Source organism: Castor canadensis, chromosome X (assembly GCF_047511655.1).
Source record: "Castor canadensis chromosome X, mCasCan1.hap1v2, whole genome shotgun sequence".
NCBI classification, from domain to species: domain Eukaryota; kingdom Metazoa; phylum Chordata; class Mammalia; order Rodentia; family Castoridae; genus Castor; species Castor canadensis.
The window spans coordinates 129883920-129897656 of NC_133405.1; the positions used below are offsets into that span (position 1 = coordinate 129883920).

The 13737-nt window shown below is 37.5% G+C and overlaps 2 protein-coding genes across 8 annotated transcripts in view; both read left to right on the forward strand.

The window, feature by feature from the left end:
- The window catches only part of Pir (pirin), a 93280-nt gene extending 86456 nt beyond the window's left edge, over positions 1 to 6824 (forward strand). The window contains exons 9-11 of one of the 7 annotated variants that reach the window (XM_074064453.1): positions 2658 to 2724; positions 4010 to 4108; positions 6521 to 6648. In XM_074064453.1, coding sequence (XP_073920554.1) covers positions 2658 to 2724; positions 4010 to 4089 — 147 coding nt within the window. In that variant the 3' untranslated portion in view covers positions 4090 to 4108; positions 6521 to 6648. Of the gene's footprint in view, positions 1 to 2657; positions 2725 to 3157; positions 3989 to 4009; positions 4109 to 6520 lie in introns of those variants that run through there. The other 6 variants (XR_012444660.1, XR_012444661.1, XM_074064450.1 and 3 more) reach the window with 6 other exon arrangements.
- Positions 6825 to 6976: 152 nt separating this feature from the next.
- Vegfd (vascular endothelial growth factor D) overlaps positions 6977 to 13737 on the forward strand; it is a 33303-nt gene continuing 26542 nt past the window's right edge. Inside the window, exon 1 of the mRNA XM_074064448.1 lies at positions 6977 to 7750. Within this exon, the coding sequence (XP_073920549.1) occupies positions 7661 to 7750 (90 nt within the window). The 5' untranslated portion in view covers positions 6977 to 7660. The remainder of the gene's footprint in view (positions 7751 to 13737) is intronic.

Sequence of the window (13737 nt, forward strand, 5' to 3'; positions counted from 1 at the left end):
GATGGGTAAGGTGGTAATGCATAAACAAATACAGACCTGGTAATGGTTAAACAGTAATATTTTTTTAATGTGAGGAAGCGGCTAAAGCATCAGTTAAGTAGATGTATTAAATGACACTAACCCTGGATTTTGTAGGGAGTAAATTAAGGGTTTTGAAGAAACTGTTCTATCCTACATTCCCATTTAATTTTTAAAAATTTGAAACTAAAAGGTAAAGCAAATTTCAGTCCTACAAAATATGGCAAATTTTATTAGCTATATGGAGGGTTGAGTTAATTTTTAATTTTTGTTGAATTCAGTGATAAATCTCAGACTAATAACAATATAATGATTTCTAATTAAAGAGTTTTGCATTAATAGAAGATAATTTTATCATGTATTTAAGAAGATGTTATATTATTAGCATATGAGTGAAGTTTTAGAAATTTTGGTGGTTTTGTTTTAAAGTGTTTAGTCATTTTGCCTTTGTTACTCTATTCTAAATTAGATAAAGCTGAGGGAAGACTCCAGAGAAATATGTAATGTTCAATTACCTGTTAACGAGTAACAAACGGCCCTAAAACTGAGTGGCTCACTGTTTCTGGCCAGTGTAGTGGCTGATTCCTCTTTGGTCTCTCTGGGATCGCTCAGTGGCTGGCAGTCTGGGACTGGGCTCAGCTGGGACTGTTGTTTGGGAGGTGCCTCAGTTCTGCTTCATATTGCCTCCCTACTTGGCTAACTGAGTATTCCTTCAAGATGGCAGTCACAAGGTAGCTCCCCAAAGAGAGAGGCTTTGCAAGTGGGAGCAGCTGTGGCAATGGAGCTGTAGAAGCAGAAGCTGAGAAATCAGAGAAGTCACCAACCCAGTTAGTCTAGAATGCCAAGCACATCCAGCCCCTGATACCAGGCGCAGCTGGTGGAGAAGTCTGCAGCTCTGCAGCCACAACTCTGAATCTGAAAATGGGGATCTGGGGATGTTTTGGGTCAGCAGGGTTAGCAGTTAGAAAGTGCTAGATATGGCATGGAGGAGAATGAGGACAAGCCAGAACCTTCCAGCACCTCTGACAGCCTGACAGCCTGACAGCCCGTCACCGCAACTTAGCACCTCATCGTCTCAGCTTTGCTAAGTTGTGAGAACACAGAGCACCACAAATATTGAAGTATATATGTATATATATATATATAATTCACCCCAACAGTAATATAGTTCTTAACTTGAAATCAAAGCACCAATTTTGAATAATTAAATTTGTTGAAAAATAAATATATTTATGCAATAGGTATGATTTTAGAAAGATAAGACTGATAGTTATGTTAATTGCTTAAAATATTTAAATAGTTTTATATAATGAAATGATCATATGATTTTTGAGCCAGAAATGCATTTGATTTCCCGAAACACAAACTTCAAAATATATATACTTTATGTTTCTTCTTAGCTTTTTTTTTTGGTGCTGAGAATTGAACCCAGGGCTTCATGCATGCTATACCACTGAGCTACAACCCCAGCTCCTCTTTTTACCTTTTAAAATTAGCACTTTTAGTATAGCAAATTAAAAAAACAAGAAGGCATGAATAAAAAATTTAAAAAAAGATAAAAAATAAGAATCACCTTCATTCCTACTACTCAAAAAGAACCAATGCTAAAATGTTGGTATGTTTCTTCCTTAATCTCTCGATATATAAATTCTTGACTACCCTAAAAATGAAAAAACATTTATAATATATATATATATATATATACACACACACACACCATTTTGTGATATCTTAAAAACTTACAATATAGCTTTTGAACATTTACACATTTTGTTGGCCACATAATATTTCATGTTAAGATCATAATTATTTAGCTAACCCTTCATTACTGGAGAACTCTTTCCAATTTTTGTTGTGGTAATTAGTGCTGCACTGAAGAAACTCTATGGAACTGAGTTTTCCCTTACACTGAATTGCCAAAACTGACCTTACTGGATCAGAGGACAATAGCAATATTAGAGGTTTTGAGCAATATTTTTAAATTGCTTTCTAGAAGGATAACTGTATCAATTTGGAAAATATCCCAAAAAGATAAATGAAAGTATATCTTTCCCTGTATCCACATTTGCTCTGGATATTATAATTATTTTTTCCCAGTTTCAGAGAAAAAGTAATTCCTTAATCCAAAAGAAAAAGTTTTAGAGACTTTAATAAAATAGGACCCTTTGGAAAGAAATCTCCCTGAGCAGTTGTCCCGTGGATGCTGTTTTTATAAGGCTCCATTTAGTGCAGCATTTCTGGAGCATATTTTATATTATTAGTAATGAATGTCCAACATAAATAAAATCTTATTGGGGGTTGTATAAGTAATATTTCCTTTAAAAATATATTGTTAGTGAAAAATTATAAGCCCTATAATAAACCAGTTCAGTCACATAGTTTATCATAAAGATGTTTCTAATTAAAGAAGATCTTAATTTAAATTTTCCTTTAATATGAGAATGTTAATATTTTGGACTTATTCTTGCCTTCTAGTTGCTATTAAACACATTGAGTGTTGCACAGAAAATATTTTTGGAATTTGTACTCAGAATTAGTAACACCACTCATTTAGCTAGCATGTCAACTACAAATTGTTCCCAATTTGACATTTAAAAATAAGTATGTTTATTGGTTCATGATTTCTTTGTTAATTTTAGGATCCTGAGAGAAGTCATTTTGTCTTGATTGCTGGGGAGCCATTAAGAGAACCGGTTGTCCAACATGGTAAGTTCAAAATGATGATGCTTTCCCTGGCTGACTTTCTTTTTCTTTGAGAGCAGTGTACCTATATAGTGTCTAAAGATGATTTATCTCTCCATTGTCAGAGGAAAATGTATAATGTGGTGATTATCTTTATATTCCTCTTTCTTTTTGAAAAGAAAAAAGAAACATTTGTTAAGTACCCATTGTGTAGGTCATTGATCTTGGAACTGAGAAAAATAAAACAGTGTTTGTCTCTTTTTCTTTTTTTTTCAGTGTTGGGGTCTTATGCATGCTCAGCAAGTGTTCTTAATACTGAGCTACATCTCCAGTCTGTCATTGGGGATTTCAACTTGAAAAAAGATTTTGCAGTCTATTGGGGACTTAGGTGTCATTTTTATCTTATCTAAAATAACAGTGGCTATACCATCTTAATTATTTACTGTTGCACTAACAGAATACCTGGACTGGGTAATCTATGAAGAAAAGAGGTTTATTTTGGGTGGTGCTTCTGGAAGCAAGGAAGTCCAGGAGTGTGGCATCAGCAAGGGCCCCATGCTGCTTCAACTCCATGGCAGAAAGTGGCAAGGCAAGAGGGTGCATGCAGAAGAGGCAAAACACAAGGGGTGAATTTGCTTTCTAACAACTCACTGTCATGATAACTAATCTAGTCCTGGAAGAGTGAGAACTCACCTACTGGGGAAAGCATTAACCACTCTTAATTACCTAATCACCTCTTAAAGGTCCCATCTCCCAACACTGCCATAGTGGCAATCACATTTTAGCTTGAGTTGAGAAGGGGACAAACTATACTCAAACCGTAGCAAATACTGTTGCTGTGGTCTATTGGATTTTTGTGAAAAATATGAAACTTTGGAGGACTCCAAGCTTCCAACACTTCCCTGTATACTAGAGCCTTATTTCTTAAAGTATGGTCTATGGATCAGAAGTATCAGCATCACATGGGGAGATAGGCAGCGATACAGAATGCATGCCCTCACTACAGACCTCCTGAACCAGAATAGGAATTGTAATGAGCTCCCCGGGCGATGTGTACATTATAAATTGAGAAACATGGCAGATTATTCCAGAAAAGTATCAAAATGGAACCCCAGAAGTGCACAACGGCAAAAAACAGTTGGGACATGAAAGTGGTGCTCCACAGATGCAAACTATGGGAAAAGTATAGTGTGCAGATCAGTCCTTGGCCAACCATCTGATCTCATTTTATGTGGTCCTTTATTTTTTTATGTTATGACTCAGGATTATAACATATTGGGTTTTTTTTTTTTCTGTGTGTCCTTTAAAGGTTGGTTTCCACTGGGTGCTTTCCTGGATTTATTAGTTATTCTGCATACAAGGGCTCTTCATTCTTCCTACCTGATGTAGTCTACATCTTCATTTCCAGGTAGAATTTCTCTCATGAGCTCCAGATCCATAGTCCCAACAATGTCCAGGGACCTCTGCTGGGAAGTATTTTATTGTCTTAATGTCATAACATCCAGAACTGAACTCCTTATTCAACTCACAGCCTCCTATCCTATGTCCTGTGCATTAGTCACCCTTTGCATCTCCACCATTGATTCAGCCTCCCAGGCCAGCAACATTTTCTACCCTGCTTACAAAGTCTCCTTTAGAAACTACAAATCAGATCACGTTACTCCCTACTTCTTAACCTTCGGTAATTTCTGATCATCTACATAATTATGTCCAAACTTCTTCCCATAGATGGCATCCAGAGTCCAAGTGTTCTTCCTTGTCCTACATCTCAGATGCCCATTCTTTTTTTCCTGTAGGCTCTCCTTCCAGCACTGTGACTCTATCCTCAATTTCTCCAACATGCCAATCCTGAAAATGCCATTCTTCCTTTGATAACTGTTCAAACATCACTCCCTCTGTGAATCCGTCCCCAGATCCCTCCTCCTCCCCTGTCTGGGCTAATTCTATAGGTTTTGTGTGCTTTTTATCATTCCATGTATCACACTGTTTTTATGATCAATTTGAGGTCTTTGAGGGGGCAGAGGCTGTTGCTTATTTATCTCTCATCTTTATGTCTCTAGCTCCTAGCACAATGTCTTTCATTTAATAGGCACTCAGTAAATACTTAATAAATGAATAATTGAATGGATGAATGAATTTAGATGCCTTCTGATGAACTTTCCCTTCCTATGGCATTCTGTTTCCCACAGGCCTCAGCATCCGCAAGGCATATTAACCTGTATCTGCTTTCATAAGTTTTAAATTATAGTTATCACCAAATCTATGTTGATATGCTAACAATGGTTAAGAAGTTTGAATGCATTATCTCCTCTACATGATACAGTTAATATGTAAATCAAGTCTCTCAGAAAAAGCCCCTTAGTGGAGGAAGTTCTGTAAAAGGAGTGCTGGGAACCTCCGCAGGCTGATAGAAGCCATATACTGAATGGACAAGGCCATCAGTGACTCTACTAATACCAAATAAGACATGGCCTAGCGATAATCCAGTACTCCTTTGCCCTCACAATATGTAAAGAAATGAGAAGAGAGAGACACTTTTCCTCCTTGTAATTTAGGGGAGAACTTCTTGTATATGTTTAACAAAACACAAGTTCAGATCTAGGACTTAGACGAAAGGATGGACCAAATCTGTTGACTGCATGTTTTTGTAAATGAGGGTTTATTGGAACACAGTCATGGACAGTCACTTTAAGTTGTCTATAGCTGCTCTTGTGCTTCAGCAAAAGAATTGAGCAGTTGAGACACTGTTTCCTCACAAAATCTGAAGTATACTAAATATTCCCTGACCCTAAGGAATAAAGAAATGATGGTTTGAAATTCTTACTATGAGGAGTGAAAGAGAAATTGCAATCAAAATAAAAGATATAACAGTATAAGCATGAAAAGCCTAATTGGCACCAGGAAAAAACACTTTTAGCGACAAGCATATGATAATAATGATTCAACATGAAAGGAAAAACGAGGCAAATGCGTAAACTAATCTCTGGTTAAGATGGGATATTTGCAGGTATTTTCTGAGCAAATGAAAAAAAAATCAACATTTGTCAATCTACAAGTTTGAAAACAGTTAAAACTCCTGTTTACTATCAATGATATAAAAATTTAATTTATTACTCTTTGTGTCCTTACTTTTATTAAGGATACAAATTAATCATATTCTTGGAGATTTAAGAGAGAATACACTTTTTTCTTTGTTTTTTTTTAAAGCAAAATGCTTAGAAATAAACCTTCAGAAAAGTTGCAAGAATGATATCAAAACACAAATTTAAACACAAATTTAGCCTTTTCTGGATTCATTTATTGTTAACATTGTATCTTATTTGATTTATTATCAAAGAGACTTATTCTCTCAACAACAACAACAAAAATGACTTAAAACTGTCATACAGCCTCATATACTGCTTAGGCAGACACCAAAACTATGGTGCAATTTGGCCCAATTCATCCTATCGATCGGTTCAATTCTTGACATCTGCTCATGTTGTAAAAATAACAGCTATAAAATATGGCTGTAATAGAACCAAATCTGGGAATGCTTTGAATAAAGGAATTGCCATTATTGGTGAGGAACCTGAAATGAATGGATGACATCAATTCCACTATCTAAAGTTTGGTCTTCACGGTAATCTATAATCATATGCAATCCTAGCCAAAACCCTCAAATTACAGTTCTGCAGAATTGAACACTGTGAAAGAAACCTTTGCCGTTTGGGTGTGCCTAGATTTTGTTTCAAGTTAGGAACTTCAAAACTCTGTACCATTTCTAGTGGTGGAGGGAAATGTTGTCATAGAACTTTGTGAATGTCTCTTTCTGCCTTAGGTCCATTTGTGATGAACACCAATGAAGAGATTTCTGAGGCCATTCTTGACTTTAGAAATGCAAAGAATGGATTTGAAAGGGCCAAAACCTGGAAATCAAAGATTGGAAACTAGTGAAGAGCACAAGAGCACGATGTTTCCTAGAATTTTGCCATTTGTGGTGTCCGACCATTCAAGGCATTCAATTTTCAAAGCTGCTTCTAAAGAATTCCACATTAAAGTGATAACATGGCTTTTGTAGCAATGTATGTAGCATATTTCCTGGCACACGCAAATAAACCTAAATGGTGCTTCTTTAAAAATCAGCATTCTTCATTTTGACTGGTTATTAGGCTTCTGTTGAAAAAGATCTCTGTGTATGTTTGTTTTTTGTGTGTGTGTATCGACGTTTTTGTTTTTGTGCATTTGTGAGATTTTTGAAGCATATTTGATTCCTTTCTGTGTCACTGGCAGAAGATCCCTGAGCATCCGGGTCCCTTCCTAAGCAATCCTATTGCAATACAACCACCAAGACAGCTTTCTGGGGTTTCATGTTACAGGTTATCTGCTTTAAAATAACAGCAGCCCGGAGCATTCGAGCGTTCGAGTCAGTTTTCAAAACTCTCCTGCTATTGGGAGGGATACAACAGGATTACAGCCAAGACTGCCCTGCATTTTCTGCCAAAATCTGCGTCAGATTTAAGACACGTGCTTCTGCAAGCTTCCATGAAGGTTGGGGAAAAAAGCTTTAATCCAGAGTTGGGTTCCAGCTGCTAGCATTGGTGGCCGCACCACCTCCTTACAAAGCAACTAGAACCTGGGTCTGTATAGTGGAGAGTCTCTTTTTTTAATTTGCTGGACATGAAATGAATGTAGAGTGAATTCTAACTTCAAGTGGAAGACATGACCCCCTCCTGATTATTTTTGGAGCATGAGAATATTTTTCAATTTTTTTCATCTCTCCCCCACTAAGATTGTGAAAAAAAAGTACCTTGTCTAATTGAAGTCATTTCATTGGATTTTGATCACAACTGATTATCTGTTTTTCCATGTGAAGTTTTGGGTGTTTGAACTTTCCTTCTGGAGAATGCCTTTTGAAAAAATTTTCACTAGCTGTCTGGTATCAACTGCTTAGTAATCAGTGGATATTGAAATATTCAAAATGTACAGAGAGTGGGCAGTGGTGAATATTTTGATAATGTCTTATGTGCAACTGGTGCAGGGCTTCAGTCATGAACGTGGACCAGTGAAGGTAGGTGAACTCAATTTTTAATGTGATGGACATTCTTTTGATTGGCTTATACAGAAGATTTTTGTTCTCTGCCCTTACTATTTTGAAAGCAACATAAAAATGCAAAGCATCATCAGTAGTGGACAGGATATAGTCTAAATTTGTTAGTGAGTATTCTGTTTCTTAGGCTTAATAAGTTTCTTGCCATGAGTATTTGAAAATGCTAGAATTCTTTGGTTATTTTGGAGGAGTTGTAATAGAACATGAGCAATCTGGAATCTTTTTGGATGGAACAGTTTCTCCCACTTGTATATGCTGGTGGCAAAGCGATTTTCTAATGAAGCACTGATTTGTTTTTCTAACACATTTTCTGATGTATTTGCGGGCCATTTATTTTCAGGCCATTTGTGAGCAGCAAAGGTTAGCCTATTTCTTCTGTAAATTGAAAATTATAGTGCTTTCTATGGATGTTTTCTATCAGGTTTCCCAAATTACCAGTTGCCACCATCCTCAAAAATGTTTTCTCACAGGTTGTTTTACTTGTTCACGTTTTGAAATGTGCATAAAATTCAACAGCAATCAAATCTAGTAATCAAATCTTTGGTTTTATGAGCAAGCATCAAGTAGAGCTCAACAAATTGAGAGGAATGCAAAAAAAATAACTGGGATGTTACTGACTGCTAGAACAATATTTCACCCAATTTTATGTATTTCAAAGATTATGTATTTTTAAAGCATTTTATTTTCAGAAGTGATTCAGATGTAATTGTTTTGCCTGAAGTGTTGCTAAATCATTATTGATTTAGAAATTTCTGGCTGTGAACAGACAATAAAATGTGGGCTTGAGTTTTTGTAGCTGTTGTTTTTGCAACATGCATTTTTCAGCAGGGGTGATATCGCCCCCAACAGGGGAGAATTAGTTCATGGTGAAAGAGTGACATCTTTGCTATGTCGAGTACAGATACACATATAGCACTTTAACAGATTTGCGGCATATCTATATTAAAATTTCTAATGGGAAATGTCTAAAAGGCTCCTGGCTGGCATTGGCAAGCAGAGAAGCTTGAGGATTGAGAATAAGCAAAAAAGTTGAATGACACTATGTTGGTTTAGAGCCATGGTTCTCTGTCCTAATTCCAAATGTACATGAGAGAATGACAGTCTGGTGTTCTTCACTGCCACCAGCCTTGATGTTGAATCTCCATGCCAAATTGCAGGTGAAAAGGAATCCATTTTTGAGCATAGGTGATAGAAGAAAAAAGTCTGACTTGTTTGAGGCAAGCAAGACTTTTCAGACTATCCAGCTTGTTTTTATGTCCTTTAGAAAAATCCTTTAAATGTGCTGGGCTCGTTGAGTTTTAAAGTGTGGTACAAGAGAGGAAACTGAATTGTTGGAAATATGTGTGATTCTTTAGATTGTTTGACTCTCTTGAAGAACACAAACATCAGAATTCTCTACCTGTCCTGGGCATGGTGAAGCTTTAAATATTTTTTATTTACTGCTGACAAACACATTTGCTTCATGGGCAGTGGAGGAAAGTGACTGAATTTACATATGATAGGAAATGTGCCCTTACACATGGAAATTGTGACAAATACTTACTAATACAACACAGTATGTTAGAATGTCCTTTTTAAAAAGTGAAGCTATTTATCCCGAGCTTATATCCACCCAATTCCCAGCTAAATTACATTGTTTCTGATGTGAAGGAAAGGGTTGGCTAGAGTTACACAGAAGTTTTGCAATAGCTTTGACTGGGTGATGAGCGCCAGTGATGGGTATCATATAGTTTATACTTTTCTTTTGTCCCCTACTTTTAAAAGAGAAAATCTAAGAAACAAGTTTCTTAACATTAGCAATCTTATTGAAACCAAAATTTAATGTGAAAACATATTCAGGATGATGATGGTTTAAGACACTGATACTTGAACATTACTGTTTGCCTTTAGAGAGAAAATGCTTCATTTATTCTAGGAAATTGTCATGGTCCTCCTCAGCCCTAGGTCCATGAGCATGTCCTGTCTTCACCCTCTCCTTTTCTGACCACCACTTTTCCAGATTGGTTGGTGATGTGAAATCTGTGTTCAGGTTGCCCCCTGGCCCCAACCCTGGCTGATCCTCATTTTCTAGCTTTGAACACTGTTCTGTTTTCCAGTTTACATTAGCAGTGCAATGCTACAGTTCTACAAGTCTGCGAACCATTTGTTTCCTGCTGTAACCACTCAAATAGCTACTAGTACCCTGGACAATTGTGGTTGAAGTCATTTGAATGTAAGACATCCTTATACATGAAAGGATAGCTGTGTGGAGTAAACAAAGCATAGAACATGTGAACTGAGGCAAATCTGTTTGAAAATCTCAACTTGAATCTATTATCTTTGGTATACAGTGTTTAGCGATCATGTCTTCTCAGTTTAAGGAAAACGTATTTTCTTCTGGAAATAAAAAAACCCTACACTTGGCTCTGAAAAATAACTAGATTCCTGCCTAGATGTGGAATGTATTTTTGTTACTATTTTCTACAGCTCTGTTATACAGTTGGCACAGTCACGCACAGTTGCACAGGTGTACACCGCACAGCACACAGGAGCTGCATCCACACACACTTGCATCTGTATGTGACTGCCTTGCATACAATACTGTACGTAGCCTGGATGCTTGCTAAATAAGTAGCAGCAGTACTCACTTACCAGTGAGGTACTACCTCACCGCCCTACCATTCACAATGGTCTTCTGGTCAGCACTATTTTTGGTTGATCTAATAAATAATTTTTGACACCAAGCATGTTGGGCCTACTTAAGACACTAACCTCCATAAATCTTTTCAATGTCACTGATGAAGACATGTCATTGGAGTGATAGAGCAATAATTCCAAGTAACGGCAGGCTTTCAGAACTCTTAAGACAAATTTATTTATTTCTTCTTTGGCTTTTCTCTGCGATACCTTTTTATCTACCCTCCTTCTTACTTCTCTGGAAGAAAAATATTGCTAGATGATGGAGTTACTCAGATCCTGTGTAAGACTGGAATAAGTCCAAGGTCCATAGGAATGTTGGATACCTCTAACTTTCATGAGAAACCACATGGCTCACAAGACTTCATTACTTCCTCTTGAAATGGTCCCTAAAGTGAATTGAGCCAAGCATGGTGGTTCATGCCTATAATCCCAGCCCTCCAGGAGGCTAGGGCAGGAGGATCACAATTCAAGGCCAGTCTAGACTACATAATGAGACCCTGTGTCAAAAAAAAAAAGACAAAACAAATAAAGTGAATTGAATAGAAAGGACTAGGTGCACTCTCCATATTTAATTCCAGGAAGCAGATCTTTCCTACCCAATTTGCATTCAGAGTCATACACAGGAAAGGCCACTGACTTTGTTGCCAGTCAAATGGTCCAGTAAGCTGTTGTCCACTTTTCTGTCAGGCATAGTCCTTGGCACAAAAACCATCAGAAATATTTTTCATTAATTTCATCTTCCTTATGACCTTGTTGTTAAATGTATTAAATTACATGTTTCTGTGGACAGATCTAACCTAGTGAGTTACTTATAGTGGTTGAAGTTTTATACCACTACAGTATATTATTGGTACCCAGAATGCAATAGAACCTCCTCTATCTTACATCTTGAGTATAGTATTTCCTTGTATAACTTATAAGTTTAAAAATCTTGATTTAGATCTGTGGATAAACCTTTCCTATAAACCCCTTACAAAGACAATTTCTGGAATGAGAATATGATATTTATATACACAGCTGATTCCATAAGGAATTTGAGGTAAAAAGATCTGGAGCTCTCAGACACATTTATTTCCACAATTGGCTAAAAGAGCTAGAGAAATAGAGACACAAATGGCAGTAAAATTGTTTCTGAGCAATTTCTAGGCCCATCTTTTTCTTACCACATGATATGAGCAGAGGGTGGGAATTTAATATAATTGCAAACAAAATTGAGATGAAATGAGAAAGAGATGACATGAACATTTTTACTTGGATTGCTTTTTATGGTGGTTGAGTCTACTTCCCTGTCTCCCTTGCTACTGCCTCTTACAGTCCTTAGCAAGACAGTAGAGCATTATAAATCACAGTCCCCCTGCATCATGACATCCTTGTCTGGATGAGATGTCCTGTTTCATAAAGAATCTCCCTTATCTCTCATTAGTACTTTCTAATATTTGGTAATTCAACAGGTGTTTGTTCAGTACCTACTATGTGTAGGCACTGATCTAGGGGCTGGGAATGCAGCAGGAAATAAGACAATGTTTCAGCTGTCTTGGAATTTATACTTTAATTGTGGCTGGTGGAAGTGGACAAAATCAATAACATGTCAAGGATGATAAGTGCCATGAAGAAAATCAAGTAAGGGGAGGGGGCACAGAATACTGGGGAGGGGGGAGACTTCTCTCCCCAGAGAGAGGTACAGAGGTCACCATTAGTGCAGTGGCCATGGGGGAGAGGCAAGGAGACAGCTTGGATGTTTGGGTATTAGCCAGGTGACCAGTGTGGCTGGAGGAAAGTGAGCGGAGGCTAGAAGTACAGTTTGGAGGATGGAGAAGTACTCAGGGCAGATCATATAGGGTGTGGTTATAATTTTTATGCATCATGAAATCTTTTAATTTCTCTCAACCATTTAAAAACATGAAAACCCATTGTGAAACAGACTGCATGCTGAATTTGTCCCATATGTCATAGTTTGCCAACCATGTTATATGTCACTACACAATTTTATTTTCACACATCTGTATCTGATGTCCATTATGTGTTTATATGTATATTTATTACCTTGTCACCATCCAGTAGAACAAAAGCTTTTTAGAATAGGAACTTTTCATTGTTTTGCTTACTGTAGTGTTCCAATAACATATTGCAAAGCCTGTAACAGAGTGGATACTAAAACAGTGTTGACTGACAGGTAGAGTAGGCTTGTAGGAGTTTGAGATATCCAGCATGGGAACTACTACATTAAATAATCTCCAACATCTACTCTCATGGCTTGCCTGATTTCATGATTTTCTTAACCTAAAGCATTTTTTTTATTGTTTTATTATTCATACGGGCATACAAGGCTTGGGTCATTTCTCCCCCCTGCCCCCACCCCCTCCCTTACCACCCACTCCACCCCCTCCCTCTCCCCCCACCCCCTCAATACCCAGCAGAAACTATTTTGCCCTTATCTCTAATTTTGTTGAAGAGAGAGTATAAGCCATAATAGGAAGGAACAAGTGTTTTTGCTGGTTGAGATAAGGATAGCCAAACAGGCAGTTGGCTCACATTAATTTCCTGTGGTGTGTGTTACCTTCTAGGTTAATTCTTTTTAATCTAACCTTTACTGTAGTTCCTGGTCCCCTTTTCCTATTGGCCTCAGTTGCCTAAAGCATTTTTTTTAAGGTACAACATTTGTTGCTGTTTTATTGTGGACATAGGATAGGACTTGAGTGGATGCATCAAAGAGTGTTCCAGTGTCCTTCTGACCACAAGCTATCCTATAAAGTGTTCACTTCTAGGAGCCAGAGTTATAGGAGCAAATCACCTTAGCCCATTAATCCAGCCTGGTGGTGACATAAAGAGATGGACAAAGTAGCATCCAGCCCCACAGTGGGTCGACACCAAACTTGGACACCTTGATGCTTTCCTTCCATCCTTCAGAGCCTTAGAAGGGCTACCATTGTTTCATCTTAAGTGGTTTGGGAAGGTGTAGTAAATCTTGACTCTGGTCAGATACTTTATCATCAGGCTGGGCCAGGATATGCTATGATAACAAGCACCCTCAAAATCTTGGTGGTTCATAAATAACAGAAATTTATTCATTGCTCACCCCACATGACCATCCTGGTTCAACTGGGATCAACTCCATATCAGTATGAAGCTAAGTAAGCATCCACATCTAGGATGTTTGTGATAGACGCAGAGAAAGTACTGAAGAATCTCACTCTGACAGTTAAATGCTCTGACCTAGAAGTGACACACATCACTTCTGGTCACTGTCCCCAGACCCCCTACCCCATTTA